This window comes from Adelges cooleyi, unplaced genomic scaffold (assembly GCF_023614345.1).
Source record: "Adelges cooleyi isolate 19-005CV unplaced genomic scaffold, UGA_ACOO_1.1 ACOO_flye_CR_arks_rails_tigmint_CR_PRNA_446, whole genome shotgun sequence".
Classification (NCBI taxonomy): Eukaryota; Metazoa; Arthropoda; class Insecta; order Hemiptera; family Adelgidae; genus Adelges; species Adelges cooleyi.
This window is the reverse complement of record NW_026096129.1, coordinates 1183363-1201923: the sequence shown is the minus strand read 5'-3', so window position 1 is coordinate 1201923 and position 18561 is coordinate 1183363. Positions and strand designations below refer to the sequence as shown.

The 18561-nt window shown below is 30.5% G+C and overlaps 2 protein-coding genes across 4 annotated transcripts; one reads left to right on the top strand and one right to left on the bottom strand.

The window, feature by feature from the left end:
• Window positions 1–1458: 1458 nt before the first annotated feature.
• LOC126842133 (BTB/POZ domain-containing protein 9-like) lies at window positions 1459–9253 on the bottom strand. Its single transcript, XM_050579024.1, has 11 exons — window positions 7789–9253; window positions 6752–6824; window positions 6237–6320; window positions 5620–5741; window positions 5313–5482; window positions 4277–4406; window positions 3854–4084; window positions 3509–3776; window positions 3293–3440; window positions 2731–2963; window positions 1459–1583 (listed from the first exon to the last, which is right to left on the bottom strand). The coding sequence occupies exons 7-11, from the start codon at window positions 3884–3886 to the stop codon at window positions 1459–1461; spliced, it is 807 nt and encodes a 268-aa protein (XP_050434981.1). The 5' UTR covers window positions 3887–4084; window positions 4277–4406; window positions 5313–5482; window positions 5620–5741; window positions 6237–6320; window positions 6752–6824; window positions 7789–9253.
• A 3295-nt stretch (window positions 9254–12548) lies between these two features.
• LOC126842074 (uncharacterized) lies at window positions 12549–18036 on the top strand. Of its 3 annotated transcripts, none has more exons than XR_007686265.1 (6): window positions 12549–13131; window positions 14422–14679; window positions 14878–15136; window positions 16411–16554; window positions 17047–17142; window positions 17490–18036. XR_007686265.1 is itself a non-coding variant. In XM_050578935.1 (6 exons), the coding sequence occupies exons 3-6, from the start codon at window positions 15090–15092 to the stop codon at window positions 17602–17604; spliced, it is 402 nt and encodes a 133-aa protein (XP_050434892.1). In that variant the 5' UTR covers window positions 12549–14175; window positions 14422–14679; window positions 14878–15089; the 3' UTR covers window positions 17605–18036. The 3 variants fall into 3 exon arrangements, 2 of the variants coding, with proteins under 2 accessions (XP_050434892.1, XP_050434891.1); XM_050578935.1 differs by having other exon boundaries at window positions 12549–14175; XM_050578934.1 differs by lacking the exons at window positions 17047–17142; window positions 17490–18036 and having other exon boundaries at window positions 12549–14175; window positions 16411–16605.
• Window positions 18037–18561: the final 525 nt, after the last annotated feature.

The following is an 18561-nucleotide window of genomic DNA, read 5'->3' as shown; positions in this document are numbered from 1 at the left end:
GGCATTCTTGGGTATTTTCAATCTACCATTTGACGTTAGCTTTTTATACTACGTGGCTCAACCGAAGTCACATTCCAAGTTAACAGACTTGATAGGTTATACGGATCGATTCAGAACGGATTTAGATTTGGATCGACTTGAAGAACTGAAAATAATGGTAAACGACATGAATCAATTATTTATTGAATTTACCACAGCCTTCTTGCAAGATCTCATAGTAAACGATTGACAAAAATGAATTTTTAGTGTTAACGAAAAAGTCTTAGGGACATTAGTATTTATAAGTAAAGCCTTAAAAGCAAACACTACTAAAACACTGTTACTTATGGAATTATGTGACATAGAATGAAATCCAGCTTGGCTAAATCCCATAAATTCCATGTATTATTTAATGTATTTCATTTAATTATATAGACGAATGTCCAATTTAAATACAATATAATAATAGCAGTAGTACCACAAATATATAAATAATAACTGAAACATAAAAAAAGAGAACATTATAAGAATATAAATGAATACAATATAGAAAATAGTTTTATATAAAAACAATAAAGGGAATATAAATCACATGAAGAGAAAATTTTTGGCTAATTTATCGACAAGAGATATTAAATTATATATTATTGGATGATTTAGCATATTGTAGTTCTGAGGTTAATGATGCATAATAAATAATTGGTTGTTCCGAACATTATGATTGTTTACTTTAAAGTTTATTAGGCTAAGAAGAAAAGAATCGTCAATTTCATTATTAAGAAACATAAAAAGAAGAGTTCAGCATGCAGCGACTATGTGAATTAAAGGATTCCATTATTAAGATACTAAGAATATATTCATACACAGAATGGAGGGTTTTATTTTGAATATAAAGCAAATACATTTAAGAACTTTATTTTGTATTTTCTCTATAATACGATATAATATTAAGAGTATAATATAAAGATTTTAAAAATTGTTTTTATATATGTAACAAAGTTTTAGCTGTCAATAATAAAGTTCTGAGTCTCTATAACTAAATCTAAATCTAAATAATAATGATTATTCAAAAATTCCTAAAATCTAGCAAGACTCGACAGAGACAAAACAAGAATAAACACAATTAAAAGTTTGCAAAAAGTCTTACATTTATTATTAATCATAAAACCAAACGAAATGTTTTATTTTAAGTGAATACAAGTAATATAACAGTAAAACATTTAATAACATAGATAGGTACTTGATAACTTCCAATCTTGGTAAGCGCAAAAATAACCAAAACAATAATTATACTTTGAGTGTGTTAAGTGACTTGAGCTCGAGCTGGTGCCTCCAAATACACACAGCGAAAACCCTACAGCAAAAAAGAGTTATAAAAAAGTTTTTAAAAAAAAATACATATATCAATTGTACTAACTTTGCCTACTGAATTGCGAAAGCCAGTAATACGAATGTACAGTATCGGCCTGGCATCAAAGTTCAACACCTGCCAAGATCGTGCCAGCTCCTCAGATTTGTCTTCAAGGATTTCCCAATATTCATTATCAACAGAGGCTTCAATTTTGTAACCGTAGGCTTGGTCATTGCCACCCCAAAGCAGCATCCTGGCAATTGTGGCAATAATAATATTGTCTTAGTTCAATATCTATATATATTTATAAAAATTCAGCTTGCAGAACTCAAAAAGAAGTCGGTGGATTTTGATGCGTTTTTTTTTATTATCATTTAAAAAATGTATTCCGGAAAGTTTTCATGGATTAAATTTTAATATTATAACGTTAAGGCAAAACTAAAGAGACATAAAATCATATAATAACTAGAGACATAAGTCTCTAGTTATTATAGTTTGGCCTTAACGTTGATTAATAATTCAAATTTCTTCCCCTATTTTACATCCTAAAGTGTGGAAGTTCTAACAATCCATTCTTAATGCATGCTTACATTATAAGACGACTATCCTTTAACGTGAGTTAGAAGCAATCAGTATGATAAAATATAAAATATATAATTAATGTGATAAAAAAAAAAATTAAAATCAATGTTCAATTAAAATCTCATTTAAAAAAAAAAAAAAAAAGTTGCTTATAAAAGTTTAAAACAAATTTTACAGTATGATGATGAATGATGATTAGGAATGATAAGAACAATAGCCTTCTAGTAACATCTTATGTTACTGATATTATCTTTTATAAGTTAAACTTAAAAAAACCAAAAAAAACTTGAATGTTGGGAGGGTATTTAACTTGAAATTCTTTTCACAGGCAACGCCTGAGGGAATGAGTGCAATCCTGAGAAATAAATTAGGATCTTCGAAAAGACATACAATTTAATTAAGTAAGATTCTAATAAAGAGATGTTTTGCACTAGTTGGAGACTTAGGCTCTGTAAAGGAAATAAGAAACACGTCTTGCAGAGTTTAAATGAACAATTTAAAGGGAAATTATTTATAGACAGTGTATGATTTATACGGTATATACGGTTGTACAAGGTGAAGCACTATAGAACTCGATCCTATCCAATGCCATGTGTATTCTTCAAACCTAGACGAGCTTTCACAGTAGTGATCTAATAGCGAGCAATCACTGACACTATTTGTACCTTTGATTACAGACGCATTCATACATCTTGAAGCGACATTATACATGTGCTTAGGAGCTTGATTAAAATAAGTAAATTAAACAAATATGTATTTATACATAAATAAGCATATTTTTGTATTAAAAAAATTAGTCACTCCGTTGGTTTTCTTACCGACTAATCCATTTACGATTTCCACCATGTGCATTTCGCGTTTATTGTAACTGACATCCCTAATTTTAAAAAGCACATAGGAGGTTCTTTTGGTTCCAACGAAGCGTATATACCGAACCATGCGTGGATGAATCCACAATTTTTGAATTGATCGACAATTATAATTTGAGTGATCTAAAACATTTATCCATTGGCGCTCATCGAGTGAAACTTCAATGTAATAAGAGTAAAACCTAAAGTATCAAACAATTCAAATAACTTGTAGAGTAGTTATTTGTAAAATAGTAGAGAAAACTAAATAATGGGAACAGAGCTGTAGAATAATAAAAACAAGTTATAGACAACATTGTACAATTATTATTTATTAAGAACTAAATTGATAAATTTGTTTGGTTTACCTAAAATTAAATCAAATGCTCATAAAATAAAATAGTTGTACATAAACGAAAATCAATTATTAATCAGTTCATTAGTTACGTATGTTTTGAATAATTATTCAAACACATTTTATTTATATAAAATAGCCATTTTAATTTAAAATATTTATAAATTCAAAACATACTTTGGATTCGTGGCAATTCCATCTGATAACAATAATTCAATATAGTTTATAAATGAAGGATGGTCCAACGTTAACATATAAGTACCGCCATCATTGCCACGGATTGGAGGATAACTCTGAGACTCATTAATAAGATTCACATCGGGTTCTAAAAAATGAAATAATTGAAACCAACATAATTAGCGAATTACAAATTGATGTGTACAGCAAGCATACTTAGTTGTCCGCGAAGTTTAGGCTCATCTGGTGACCACGTGTTTTTAAATTGTATGACATTAGAAACTGTACTGCCCACTTGTGATTTCCTAGCCTCGGACAGTTCTTCATCACTCATTAACGGATACCTGACGGCCGATAAAACTCTGATTTTAGTATCAGGATCCACGTCGATTTGGTTCTCATTGATCCAGCGACAAACCATACGGAATATAACTAATTCATTAGCACAAAACGAGTCACGTTTTAAGATTTCATGAAGAGCTTCCTAAAAGCAAAAATTGTTTCTCAACTTTTCAATTAACATTAACAATGCCATTTTTTTATTAAAAAAAAACTCATTACTGATGACAAAGAAAGAAAATCATCTGTTTGCATTACATCCAAAGCATGGATATCAATAAAGTTGATTCATTCGACTTCAAGATCCTTGTATTGATAAAGCCGTGTCATATCAAAGAACGAACATACATTGTGTACTTCTATTTTTTTTTTCAAATACTCGCCTAGTAAGTGTTTTAAGTTTAAAAAGCTAAATAAATCCGAAACACGTCTTAGTTCGAAAATCTCACTACCCTAAAACATAAAGAATAAATAATGTAATTTATCTTTTTTTATTCACCTGTTTTTCGATTAAACACATAATTTAATTTAACAGTCCAAACACATACTATCCAAACGATCACACAACCCTAATACTAATTATATTGTACCAGTAACCACTAAGCTTAACTTAATAACCACTAAGCTACGTCGATTATTCGTTACCTCTAGATCACTTAAATTTATTCGACCAGTATAAATATATTCAAGAAGTATTTTAAATGTGGTTAATGGGACTTCATTAATTTCCATCGTAGACTGATTGGCTTCTCTAAGGCCTCCGTAAAATGCTCTCCTAAAAATAATACACACTATTACTACAAACGTTTAATTATGGAGTGATATGTTACCCTTTTGAGGGGTAAGCTAGACAATTGTACTTCTGGTATAATAAAATCATTTAGTTTGAGTATCCCCTGAGGGTTGAGACTTATGGCCCGGTTTGACGTGGAATTCCCCATAAACAGGTGAATAAAGATTAAAATTATGCTCGACTTTCAGATTAGATGTTCAAAAATTTTAAAAAAAAATTGTAATAATAATAAAACAAAGTTTTCACCCGCCCAAGAAGAAAGGCCTAAGATATATACTTCAGGATAAGACAAAAAATACCTAAAATATTCGCTGCGTGAAGCTAATACAATACGATGGGCAGGCAATCGTTTTCCTCCTACAATCAAATAAACATCTGAAAAGCTGAAACATTTATTGAAATTGTTTAATAATATTAGGTATCACTTAACTATGAGTAATGTATAATTACGATAGTTTGCCAAAAAAAATTGTCTTACAATTAATAAGTATCAATCCTATCTCAGTGACTTAATTTAAAATAGAAAAAATGGAAAATAATATTAGTAAAGAATAATTTAGGGCAGAAAGGAGATAAAGAACAGAAATGGGGGAGAAGATGAACGTGATTATTTTGACAGGTCAGTCAAATATAGTTTTAATTAACACTTATATAATTTTTATTCCACTTTGTGTGCTATCTAATTTAAATGATATAAGAATTATTACACCAAAATAGGCAAAACGGGACTAACTAACGGCGTACTTCTTCCATCTTATTCCATATATAACACATTATAATGTTAACGTAGAATACATTTTTGGCTATGGTATTAAAAAAGTATAAACAAGAAAAACTAGCTAAACTGTTAAAATATTAATTTAATATGGTCAAATTAATAACGTATACCTTTCGCTTAGATATAGGGTGCTTATGTCGCTGACCAAGAATTCAGTATGGTCGTTTTACTCTTTACTGTGTACTTCAATGTCGTATAACAAATACTCGCGTAGTGAAATATTTAAGTTTGAAAAACCAAATAAAACTGAAATACTAAGTAATTCGGAAACATCTATACCCTAAACAATAAACAATAAAAATACATAATTTAATTTAATAGATCACACAAATACAATCGGCCAAACAAACACACAACCCTAATAAAAATTGTATTGTGCCGTTTAATAACCGCTAAGCTACTTTGATTATTCGTTACCTGTAGAACGTTTAAATTTATTCGACCAGTATAAAAATTCCATTTTTAATATGGTTACTGGAGCTACATTACTTTTCATCAAGGCCCGACCAGACTTTTTAGGGCTTCCGTATAATGGCATCCTAAAAATAATACACAATATTATTACAAACATTAAATTATCGAATTAAACTTAGGGGTAAGCTAAACAATATTGTACTCATATCATTTTTGAAATGATGAAACCATTTTTTTGAGTGCCCAAATAAATGGAACAATTATTTTCAATTTTATAAACGACCATCGGCATATTCCGTTTAGTTTCACAATATTTAAGACGGTAGCAACGTCAAGAGTAAGTGGAAGTAGATAACATAAAATAGGGGTCTCATTTTAGGTTATATCGAACAAGAAAGTCTAATGGTCATTTTATGGGGTGAGCCCGCTGACCCGGTTTGACGTTGAATGCCACGTATACAGGCGCAAATAAAGATTTAATTTATATCCAACTTTCAGACTTGATGTTCAAAACAAGTGGTTCCAAAAAAAAAAAAATTATAATAATAATAAAGCAAAGTTTTTCACACGCCCAAGAAGAAAGGCCTAAGGAATTATACTTAATGATAAAAATTAAATACCTAAAATATTCACTGCGAGAGGCTAATACAACACGATGGGCACACAATTGTTTTCCTTCTACAACCAAATCAACATCTGAAAAGCTGAAACATTTATTAAAATTGTTTATTAATATTAAGTATAACTTAACAATGGTCTAATTAAGATAGTTTTCTAAAGAAATTGTCTTATTTTTAATAAGTATCAATCCTATCTCAGTGACTAGAAAAAAATGTAATTAATGAATAATTCAGTGTAGGAAGAAGATATAGACCAGAAAAGGGAAAGAAGATGAACCTATTTATTTTGACCGGTCATTCGATAGTTTTGAAATAATACTTTTATAGTTTTTCGCCACTTTGTGTACCTAATTTAAAGCAAATAAGAATTATTACAACAATTGGTGAAACGAAACACACTAACGGCCTACTTTAGTTTACTATTTTTGGGTATGGTTTTACAAAAGTACATACAAGACAAACTTGCTCAATTGTTATAATATTAACTTAATAGGTCCAAATTTAATACCGCATACCTGTTGCTTAGATAGAGGTTGCTTATGTCGCTGACCAAGAGTTGAGTATGATCGATTTCATCCACACCGTGCGCTTTAAATAAAACAAATAAAATAATTGATTTTTTGGACGAGTTTGTATGATTTATTTATTCAGGTAGGATTCACCCATCCAATTTTACATTTTTTAACCTTTTGTTTATTATATACTTAAAAAATAATTATTATGATAGTTTTAATAGTTGTAAAAACTCAAGTGTTTAGCCTAAAATAAAAACAATTTTAATGGGTATATTATAATTTTACCTTGATAATAATTAAAATTTTTAATTTAAAAACTATCTCCTAATAATGAGGGTTAACTTTTAAGTCTTACTTGAATAGTATAGTGTTTTTAATTTAATTTTTGTTAACATTTTAGTTATATTATTATAAGGTAGCCAAAATTATTCAATTTTTTATCTATTAAATAAAAAGCTATGTCAACTTGTAAAACGTACACATTAAAAATAATTCTTATTCCTTTTAAAAGTCCATCTGCATATTCAATTCTATTTCAAATTCTTTAAGATTTAATCAAACAATTTTCATCGTCCCAAGTTCTATCTCTAAATGAATATGCTTAAAGATAAGACCACACAGAAGTAAATACATAGTTGGTCCAACAAACATAATGGCCAACAGAATAGGGACACACTAAAATGTTTAGTTAAAATAACTATACATTTAGTCCGGCAAGCTAAATGTTTAGATAGGCCAACTCTTCATTTAGTTATTCAAACTATAAATTCATTGTGTCTCTATATTAAGTATAATATTAATTGGACCAACTATGTATTTCTTTTCGTGCACCCAGGATAGATGAACAGGGGGGGGGAATTATTTGTAAGATGCTACCCGGAACCTACACGATAGACCCTGTATAAAAAGTTCAACTAAAAAATGGACTGTCTATTACTAAAATTTTAGTAAAAAAAAACGTTTGTGTTTGATGCTATAAAAATACTTCGCTATTGAACAAACAAAAAACCAATGACGTATAAGATAATTTTACTTACTGTCTGACTAGACTAGGCAAAGTGGCCGTCGATAAGGCTAAAATAGACGGATCTCCACGGGAAAACGGTTGGCTAGGCCGCTGTCTACGTCTAATTGGCCTTAAAGTCTCCCTTATTAACTTAATATATCGCCCGAGGAGCTAGAACGGGCGGTCACACTGTTAAATAATCTAACTCTCAGCTGCAGGCTACAAGATGTTTTATTCTAAATTAGGGTTTCTAAATAAAATACAAAATTATACAATATATATATTTATATATATACACTCTGACCTGGGTTGAACGATGAAATGGTTGGTCAAAGCGGAGCTGAAACGGACGCACACAAAAGATAGTCGGATGGGCGGCTTGTAGTAAAACGGCAAAAATATAGAGCGCAAGGTCGAGGATATTGGCGGTTCGTGATGGTAAAGTCAACTGGTTAATTAGATGATACGCGACGTGCATTGTCCTGTGTGTGCGACCGTTGCCCTACCTATAGTCGGGGGTGCTGTGTCAGTAGGTTTGGGACGCGAAGTAACGGTCAGGTGAAATATGATCGTTACAGCTGCCCCTCCCCCGTAGAGGTCCGACCTCGGACCTAGTGGTATAAAGTTAAGGGTTGTCAAAAAAAGGTTGAAAAGCAAAAGAAACGAAATGGTGGTACAAAAATTCCTGAAAATAAAGGTGAACCCTTAAAACTAAGTGGGGGAAAGAACACTTGTTTTTTTTTGGTGGACTTCTGGCGACTTCGAAGAGCTGGAAGGACATCCCTCTTAGTCTAGGGCCACATCATTGTCGCATTCCCTCTGCATCGGAAAACGGCCCGCCCTATCGTCGCTTTCTTGGCATAAGCTCGGGGCAAAAACGGAACACCGGGTCTTCGCAAAGTCCTCCCCAAAAATAGTGTTCTTAAAATTTAACAATAATCCACATTTAAAAATTCCGTCATTATTAAGTTAAAATCTATTGGGTCACAAACAATGTGGGCGTGCATCCGGTGAATAATATTTATAAAATAAAATAATGTGTAATCACAAATTAATAGAATTTAAGTTAACTTAATGGCTCTGGGGAAAAAGTTGCACAAAAAACCAGCCATTTACAATATACACTTAAGTTAAAGAATGCACGCACCTTCAGGTGTATTTTGATTTAATTGTAGGGTAGTTTTCCGTAAACAATTTAAATTAAAGAAAGTAATTATGTCCGTCCCCAGGTCGTTACGCGGTTTTTTTTTCTAAAATGTATACAAACATTATACATACGATACAAAAAAAATTACATAAAATATTTTGACGTCGGCTAATCTTGCGCCTTTGGCGTATCGCATGTCTAGAAAATGATTTATTTTAACTATAAAAATCGGTCAATATATATGTATATAATAAAAATATGTAAAACAAAGGCATTATTAACACACAGATTGTCTTTAAAAAGACAGTTTTAAAAGTTGACCACCGTACCGCTGCGCCTAAAACTTAATATAAAAGTCGACTTAATAAGACATACATATATATACTTAATAAAATACAGTATAATTAATACATATATATTTTTATATAGCCCCTAAATACACATTGCCTTGGAAAATTAACATTTAGTTAAGAATAGAATCAATTATATGGTTAGACAAGTAACTCGGACGTCATTTTACGTAAGTACCTTTAATTGTAAATGTTCTCATAGGAAAAATAAAATATTTTTATTAAAATAAAAATAAATAAACGAAACTATTTCAAAATAATTTCATAAAGTTACAAAAATCAGCATGCGCAAAATTATGCATATAAAAATAAAATCGCCGTAAAAAGAAAATATTGGTTGCATCTGCACACCTCGTGTCAATAAAAATAAATTCGTTAAAATCCGATTTAATGTGAACATAGTCAAATACAGTTAATTGAAAACGAAACGCCGTGTAAAATATCAGTCATTATTTCATTAACTAATCCGAAATTATTTTATAAAGCCGAAAAATGAATACGCCGCATAATGTGTGTCAACTCGTGACCTGACATAATAGTCGTCCATTGATGTTGATAAAAATAATAAAATATTATTCAACAAGTAAAATAAGTCAATCCGAGATCGTCAGAGACAGTGCCGTGTAAAAAACATGTCAACGGTAAAACCGAACGATCACCGCGGGGGTTAGCCGGGAAAATATTTGCCAAAATAATAATATAACAGTCAATCTGAACAAACGCAGAGACTAAAGCCGTACAAATAAAATATAAAAACTCAACGGTAACCAACCGGAAATATGTATTTATTCACTACCAAAGTCGCTGATGACATTCGCGCAATAACAACAAAAATATTTAAAATTCAAAAATTCGATCCGGACGTATAAAATAAAGGTTAATTACTCCTTTCTCTTAAACTACCCATAGGGTGACATTCGAAACTCAATATGTGTTATATGGTGTGGTAAAAATGTTGGTCTTCAGACCATAAGCAAATAACTCAATAAAATATTGAATTTGCAGTAAAAATGCGGCACTAAGCGGCAATATCGGCAACAATGGATCTGCGGCAAAAATAAAATTGCGGCGATCCATGGCCATGGCAAAATCGGCAAATAAAAACATACAAAATCAATTTCAAATTGATTATCGTAAAAGCGGCAACGTGCGGCTAAATATGCCTCCTATGGCTGCGGACGACAACGTGCGGCTAAAGATGAAACAAACGGCAAATAGGTACTATTTAGTACGCGTCGGCAAAAACGATGATGTAAATAAAATCGGCAAATAATTCGGTAGTATTGATGACTTAGCAACAGGCGTACGGCAGAAGTAGTATGTGAATATTAAATTCTAATATAGTTAGACAAAAAAAACTGACCCAGTTCATATTATCCTAGGCAGACAAATAAGGGTCACAACTAAAACGGACCATAAAATGACCTACTTCTGGAAATTATAGTAATACATAAACGACGTTCCGATCCTAATTGCTTATTTATATGTATGGGGCAAAATATAAAGATAATTTTCTGTTCTAACAGTCAAGGAATCGTATTATAATATTTTATAATCGTGTCAAATTCAAATAATAATATGAAGTGCGAGTCGGGAATCGGTGTCCAAGGATTGTCAGAAAATAAGACTCGGACATGTCCACGATTCATTTCTGACAACGCAATAACAGAAAAAGGCATTGCCTTACAACCGAACGTTTATAATTACGGGATAACGGTTAGGTTGAAGTTATAAAATCTGCAACGGCAGTTGTCTGCCGCCAAGGAAATATGTGTTTTTTTTTTTCTAGATGTATTCCTAGTGATCTTTTACACCGTGAGAAATGAGAGTTATAATTTTCATTCCATAAGCCACGGTGGTTAAAAGGTCATGCAACTTTTTTTATAATGGAAATCGGATAGCGCCGGGTTGATATCAAATTCTATGTTGGGAACACTTTCATCGCGTGGGGCCCGTTCGCGGAATTTATTACTGACCGTTAGCGCCTGCTCTGTGACGCGCGCGTCCTGAGTACAATCGCCGTGTCTAATTTCGTCTGGGCCGTTACCATTTACAATATTGATCTCACGAGTGTAGTCATGATTTTTAATTCGTTGTTGTAATATTTGCTTGCTGACGGTTAAATCACCGTAATCATTTATTATAGTTATTGTTTGAAATTCATTAATTTTATTAGCGTTAGGTTTGAACACAAGAGGTGTCCAATGACGGTGTGAGAACAATATCATAACACAATTACGATTTGGTTTTGAAAAGACGATGGTACCTTCTTCATGTGTCCTATCGGATTTCGATATAACAATCAAGTTAAAGTTGAATCTAACTAATCTAGACCTTAATACGTCTACTTTTCCGTTATTATCTAATTGTTTTAATTTACAAAGCTCTATTAGTTCGTCTTTTTTGAGTACATAAATGTCTGTTAATCTATTTATTGAAAGATTCGCTTTAGCCAATTCATTAGTGTAAGTAAAGTCGGACATGTGGGTAGTTAGAAATGCTTAACATATTCACTCACAATTTTTTCTATATTTTTGAAGATGGTTGGTTGAATTTAATTTAAGATTTTCTAAAATGTCACTAATTTCATAAATTTCTTCGTCTAAAATTTGTAAAAGTTCCTCATTTGATTTAATAATACTAAAATTAAATAATTCTTTTTTACTATTTACGTTGTTGCCAAATATTTGTAATAATTTTAATTCTATTTTTCGAATAACCTTCCTATCCATTTAATTTAATTTAGTTGAATTTTAAAATCTGTACTTAAATTTCCATAAAAATGAATAATAAAAATTTTAAGTGTTTACCAAAAAAATTTTATTAGAGAGAAAAAAAAAATTATTTAATCAAAAATTCGCTCTACACTATTCCACAATAAAAAAAAAAAAAAAAATATATATATATATATAACAAATAATTGTGCCAAGAGAGAAAGAAACCAAAAATATTTCTTTTTCTTCAAAACATACAAATACTTGGGAAAAAGAAAAAAAAAATGTTCTTCTAAAACTTAAAATAACTCCAAATTAACCTAGCAGAGTGAAGAGAGAAAAAAAATATATTTTGCTAATTAAATTGGAACATACTTGGAAATTTTTCTGAGATATAATTTAATAAAAGAAAAATATGCGTAAAAACAAAAACCGTAGAATAATTTATCCTACAGAAACAGAAAGGTATGGGCAAACAACCTCCCATAAAAATAAGATAACCTCTTGGAGAAAAATATCTCCTAACTTTGAAATATACCAGCAATTCTAGGGGTATACTTCAAAAAAAAAAACACACACATAAAAACACTTGAAGGGAAAAAACCTAATTCTTTTCCCTAGAAAAAACACACATAAAAACACTTGAAGGGAAAAAAACCTAATTCTTTTCCCTAAAAAAAACTGGCACTAACCTTATGTAGCGACAGGAAATCTTGGTGGTCGTGGAGGTTCGAGTCACGAGTTGGTCGCCACTTTGTCGTATGCGGTATTAACTTGATACGCACAATGTGCGTATCACACAGCGTATGTACTCACAATGATACCCTTTCAAAGCCAATGCCCAGCCGCTTAGTCGAGATTAATACTGATATTTTACTGTTTCTAACAAGGTATTAAACAATATAAAAAAAAAAATGACATTCTATTCAATAATAATGTTTTTTTTTTCTTTTTTTTATAGCTAACTACTATTATTTAACTATTATATTAACATTGGAGTTAAGAAAATTTTAATTTTTTGTTCTTATACTATGTACTAGGCCCCTCAATACTGAATTCTATAGTACGATAATTTCTCAAGAGATCCGTTTAAACAGTTAAAGAAAAGAAACTGAATTGTTAGCCCTGATATGGACAGAAATTGATTTGACCAATACATTTCAGTAAGTTAACATAGTGAGTATTTAATGTATTGATGTGAAATAATGACAATCCTAATTAAAACCGTAAACTGTAATTTATAAATAAATTAAATACAACGGGTGTAAATTGTAATTGATGATAATGTTAATATCGGTACTTACGTTTACACGGCTACTTCAAGACCAGCACTGATCTGGAATGTTTTTTGATAATATTATGTAAACGCACAACGAACAACAACTTTTAAAGAAAACTAAATGATCACTACCTTATTATGAACAAATACTGTGCGACTCGTGATGAACGATACAGAGTGCACTGAGTACTAACACAGAATAGTCTAATCTGTACCAGCTAGAGTCTTTAACGCTATACGGAGCGTGTGGTCAGTTCATTTATTAATCCACGGGGCACAGCTACCTATATGAAAATGTTTTAATAGTATAGTCTGTGCAGACTACAGTACGGTTAAGATTTTTAGAACTTTTTCTGTACTTCTAAAAATTGATAAAAGATATTGTGTAACAATGTTATAACAGCGGCGTCCGCGGTCTGCGATGGTCGGCTGGAGGTAGAACGCGGTGAAGGTAAATATTGAAACGCGGTTAACCGTGGTCTCTACTATCAGTCCCGGTTCTACCACGGCGTTATATAAAATCAGATGGCTAAAACGGCGTCGGTACCTCAATCAAAAGACGATCAATGTTTTTATGCTTTTCATAATTCATGAATAGTGAAAACAATAAGGAGTTAATATATGTGCGCATGGTGTGACACGTCCGGACGAAGCCAGAAACACGTTATAAACATTTGATGACATAATTGCCATATTGCCTCATAATATAATATCAATCTAATAACGATTTTATAATTGTCAAACTGTTCACGGGAAACGTCAAACGGATAAAAATTGGAATTTCGAGTCAGTAATCAAAATACAGCCGTTCGATTGCAACTCGTGTCGAAAAGTGGTCAACTTCCAAACTGAATTATCCATCGCATAATAATATGATCTCTACAGCCCCAAAATGTCCTCAAAGTGAATCTGCTGGGAAAGGACTCGGGTGAGAAAAATTTTCAATAACTACACATTTTTTAGAACAATTTTTATTCATTTAAATTGTCATAATTTCACATCACTACATTCCAGACTGAAGTTCTGGTCAAAATATTCTTGAATAATAAAATAAAAACTATCTAGTTTGATCTAGTATTATCTAAATGTAATTGATAAGAGTAATTATATTGTGGGTAAAATTAGAAATTAACTTAACTAATGTATAAAAAAATTTTTTCTCTTTTACTCATAGAGATAACGGTATGGTCAACGGGATTAATGTTAAACACGAATCCGATGAAATGAAAGGTTATTGCCTTGAATCGTCGATACAAGAAACGATACCTATGAACGTGCAAGTTACAAACAACTTGGCTGACGAAAAATGTGATTTGTGTTTAAATTCGTTTACATCCGAAATGCAATTGAAACATCATATTACAACATCACACAATGGTATTTCTAAGATCGATGAAATTACAATTAAAAATGAAGTAGATAATTGTTTCGAGTAAGTCGATTTTAAATTTAACATCTATATTACATTATTTCATAATGTGAACATTATAAATAATATATAAATATTGAATAAAAACAAGATTTTACTTGATCTTTTTTCGCCTTAACTTAGAGTATTATTACGTTAAATATAATTCATTTTTATATTAAAAAAAAAAAAACTATAACACTTGTTATTTTTTTCTTGTAGAGATAACGATATGATCAACGGGATTAATGTTAAAAATGAATCCGATGAAGTGGTAGATTATTGCCTTGAATCGTCGATACAAGATGAAGAAATGATACCTATGAACGTGCAAGTTACAAACAACTTGGCTGACGAAAAGCGATTTGTATTTAGAATCGTTTACATCCAAAAAGCAATTGAAACATATTACAACATCGCACAATGGTATTCCTATGAATGATGAATGTTCAATTGCAACAGATGTGGAAAACAAATTCAAGTAAGGCCCTTTTTAATATCAAAACATATTTTCTAAAAAAGTGTATTACATTAGTATGTAACGACTATGTAAAAATATATATTTTTTAAACTATAGGCTTTGCCATTTAAACTCTTTGATTTGGTGTTTTAGTATTTTATGTTTTTCGGTATTGTTACAAGTCTCTTTTTGTCTGTATATGTTTTTTTGTCCAAAATCAATATTTCTTGAGTTATCCATGGGTAGATAGGTGCTAAGCGTTTGGTTCAGTTTACATTGGCGGCATTTATTATTTATGTCTTCTTTCACATAATTAAATTCTAGCTGTCCATTAATTTTTCTTATCTAGTAAACATTTAAACAGAACTTATTGATGTACATATTTCAGTTTTATACAATATTTAGAAGAAATACACTTTTGAGTAGTTTTGCTATCATTAGCACTCACAGCGGACTGATTATGTAGACTGAATCTAAAGAAAAAACTACCTATTTTTTTTTAGTTTGGTTTTGCTCTGTTAGGGAAACGGGTCTTTTACTAGTTTGGCTCCCGGATTAAGAATATTAATGTTTTAACGTGTTGAGGCAGTAGACGAGGCTTATTTATTTTAATTTGTTTTTTTTTTTCGTTTTTTAGTTTATTAGTTATTTTACTTTGTACATAATTGAACTTTTCATCTTTTCACTGTTGAATGAATTTTTGCTTTTTGTTCACTTAAAACTTCACAGTATTTCAACCACGAAAAATGGTATGATGAAATTTTACTTCTTAATAAAATTATGGTTTGGCGGCCTCTTAGGTTAGTTTGTTATGCATTATTTCTATTTTATTTGTCAGCAGTTCAGGGAAATAATTTTTCCAATTCAGTTTAGAATCATTTCCCATGTATTAACTATGCTAATTTTGTATTCAGATAATTTATATATTGTATATTATTTATAATTAAAATAAAATAAAATAATTTTTTTTTTGGAACTAACTATAAAATATGCTGTCAAATTGGTTTGGTCTGATCTAGGGTTCTTAAAACGTTGTTAAACTATGACTGAGTTTTAATCACATAACTTTTGTACAGGATAAGTTGATCTGAGTTAAAAAAATAAGAGTAATATTTTTAATAATAGGACCGGTCCGGTTAAATAGCATGATTTACTAATTTTATTATCCGTTTTCATTTTATTAGTGCTTGAAAGAGATCTACAGTCTGAGGTTGAAACTTGTAGTTTAATATCTTTCTAAAAAAATAAATACAATTGAAAAACCTTATTTTTCAAAATGTACTTTTGTGTTTTAGATTTAATGAAACAGAAGACAAGCCAAGAATTAAAATTGAAGTAGGTGAGACTGACAACTATAACTACAAGTCTATATTTGAAACAGGAGAAAATAATGAGCAATTAAATGAGCAACAACAAACAATCGATGGAAATGCATACAGGTAATTCTTCTTGAGTAATCAACCCTAAGGTTAGTATTACAGCATTCTTTCATACTCCCTCCACTCTTCTCTATTATTGGCCAGTCTCTTTGGTTCCGTTTAGGTTCTCAGTCCGGCATCATTAATAATTTTATTGATTAACGTTGTTAAATAGTTATTAAACTATGACCGAGTTTTAATAACATAATTTAGGTATAGGATTAGTTCATCTGAGTTAGAAAATACAAAATTATATTGTAAAAGTAGGATCGGTCCGGTTAAATAGCATTATTTAATAATTTTAATACCAGTTTCAATTTTTGTTGTACTTGAATGACATCTACGAAAGGCTGATACTTTTAGTTTAATATATTTTTAAAAAAACTATTTAAAATTAAAAATCTTATTTTTTAAATTGTACTTTGTGTTTTAGATCTCATTAGATCCATCACTCGTTTGCTGGTATTTTTATTACATTTTTAGTTTTAATACGTATATTTTTTTTGTTTTTAGTGTCAGAGAAACTTGCGTTGATACAGAAGTAAAAGTCGAAATTAAAAACAGTGGTCTTTCGGATTCGCAAACAATAAACTACAAGAATTCTTTTAGGTAAGGCTGAGTGTTCAATTTAATATATTGAATTATCAATGGTTTTGTCGTTAACAGTCTCTTCAGTTCCCTTTAAGTTCTCAGTCCAGCATCTTTAATAATTTTATTTAATACCGTTGTTCTCGGACGTCCTCTGCCTCTCTTGCCTTCAATTTGTCCTTTCAATATTCTGCGTTTTAGTTCCTTTTAGTGTCTTTAAGTATGTCCAATTAGTCATTAGTAGTGGTTTGTACATTCAATACATCTACTAAGGTCAAATTAGAATTTTTAATAATAATAAGCAATTGTGAGAAGAATATATTTTTTCAAAAATTTATAATTTATTGTTCGACAATGTTTTGTTGTAGTGACAATGGTACGAGAAATAAAGTGGATAAAAAACTGACGGTAGTTATTTCGAATCGAAGATTGAAACAGATAACAATCAACAGACAGAAACCAAGAATAATAGTAAATATATAACAACATGGCGGTTCTTTCAATGTAATTTATGTCAAAAAATATATAACACAAAAAAACAAATAACTCTACATGTATTAAAATCCCACCAAAGTTCAACGGACAACATCAGCCGACCCGATAAATGTGACGTCACACTTCATCAACGCATGCACACCGGCAAAAAGTCTTTTAAATGTAATCTATGCTCAAATACTTTTTCTACAAAATCTTCCCTTATAAATCACCAACGCGTCGTGCACACCGGAGAAAAGCCTTATAAATGCACTGTGTGCTCAAATTCATTTTCTCGAAAACTCCTACTCACAAGACACAAATGCCGTGCACTTCAGTATAATGTCAGTCAATGATTTATGTAAAACACAAACAAAAAATTAGTTTTCAAATGTACAATGACATTATTATTTACATAACCTTAAACATAAAATACAGGTTTGCAAAAGTTTATGTCATTATAGAGCGAATGAAAAGTCCTATTGAATATAATTAATATTGTCTATTTGGGTCATGGAATATAAGTATGTTATAAGTAATAAATATAATATAACCTTATATGCTATTATATGTGAACACTATAGAAATCATTGAGTAATATTTAAAAATTGTTTTATACAAGGACCAATTACATTTATAACCTAGATTATATTATATATAAGACATAGTATTAAGGTGTTGGATTTACCACTCTATTACGACTGCTGTTATAACTGTAACGTATGTTGTATATTTTATTCTCTATATTTATACTGTGTGTTTTTTATGTTTAATAGTATTGTGTTCAAACATATTATTGTTGTGTTTTATTTTCTACTTAAATACTAACTTCCGCCAAGATATACAGGCGTATATCGCAACAAGTCCATTTACTAAAAATATTTAATATACATTATGTTTAGCTTTAAATAGTAATAGTTGTGCATCGTCAACTTTTATATTTGTCTTTTTTTACTCAGTCGATAG

Excerpts from the sequence above, each read along its gene's own strand:
- LOC126842074 (XM_050578934.1), top strand. The coding sequence starts at position 14,120 with ATGATCTCTACAGCCCCAAAATGTCCTCAAAGTGAATCTGCTGGGAAA. Across the intron at positions 14,176-14,421 it reads TCTGCTGGGAAAGGACTCGG|AGATAACGGTATGGTCAACG; the intron begins GTGAGAAAAATT and ends TTTTACTCATAG. Across the intron at positions 14,680-14,877 it reads GAAGTAGATAATTGTTTCGA|AGATAACGATATGATCAACG; the intron begins GTAAGTCGATTT and ends TTTTTCTTGTAG.
- LOC126842133 (XM_050579024.1), bottom strand. The coding sequence starts at position 3,886 with ATGCAAACAGATGATTTTCTTTCTTTGTCATCA. Across the intron at positions 2,964-3,292 it reads GGAATTGCCACGAATCCAAA|GTTTTACTCTTATTACATTG; the intron begins GTATGTTTTGAA and ends TTGATACTTTAG. Across the intron at positions 1,584-2,730 it reads AATCGTAAATGGATTAGTCG|GATGCTGCTTTGGGGTGGCA; the intron begins GTAAGAAAACCA and ends CACAATTGCCAG.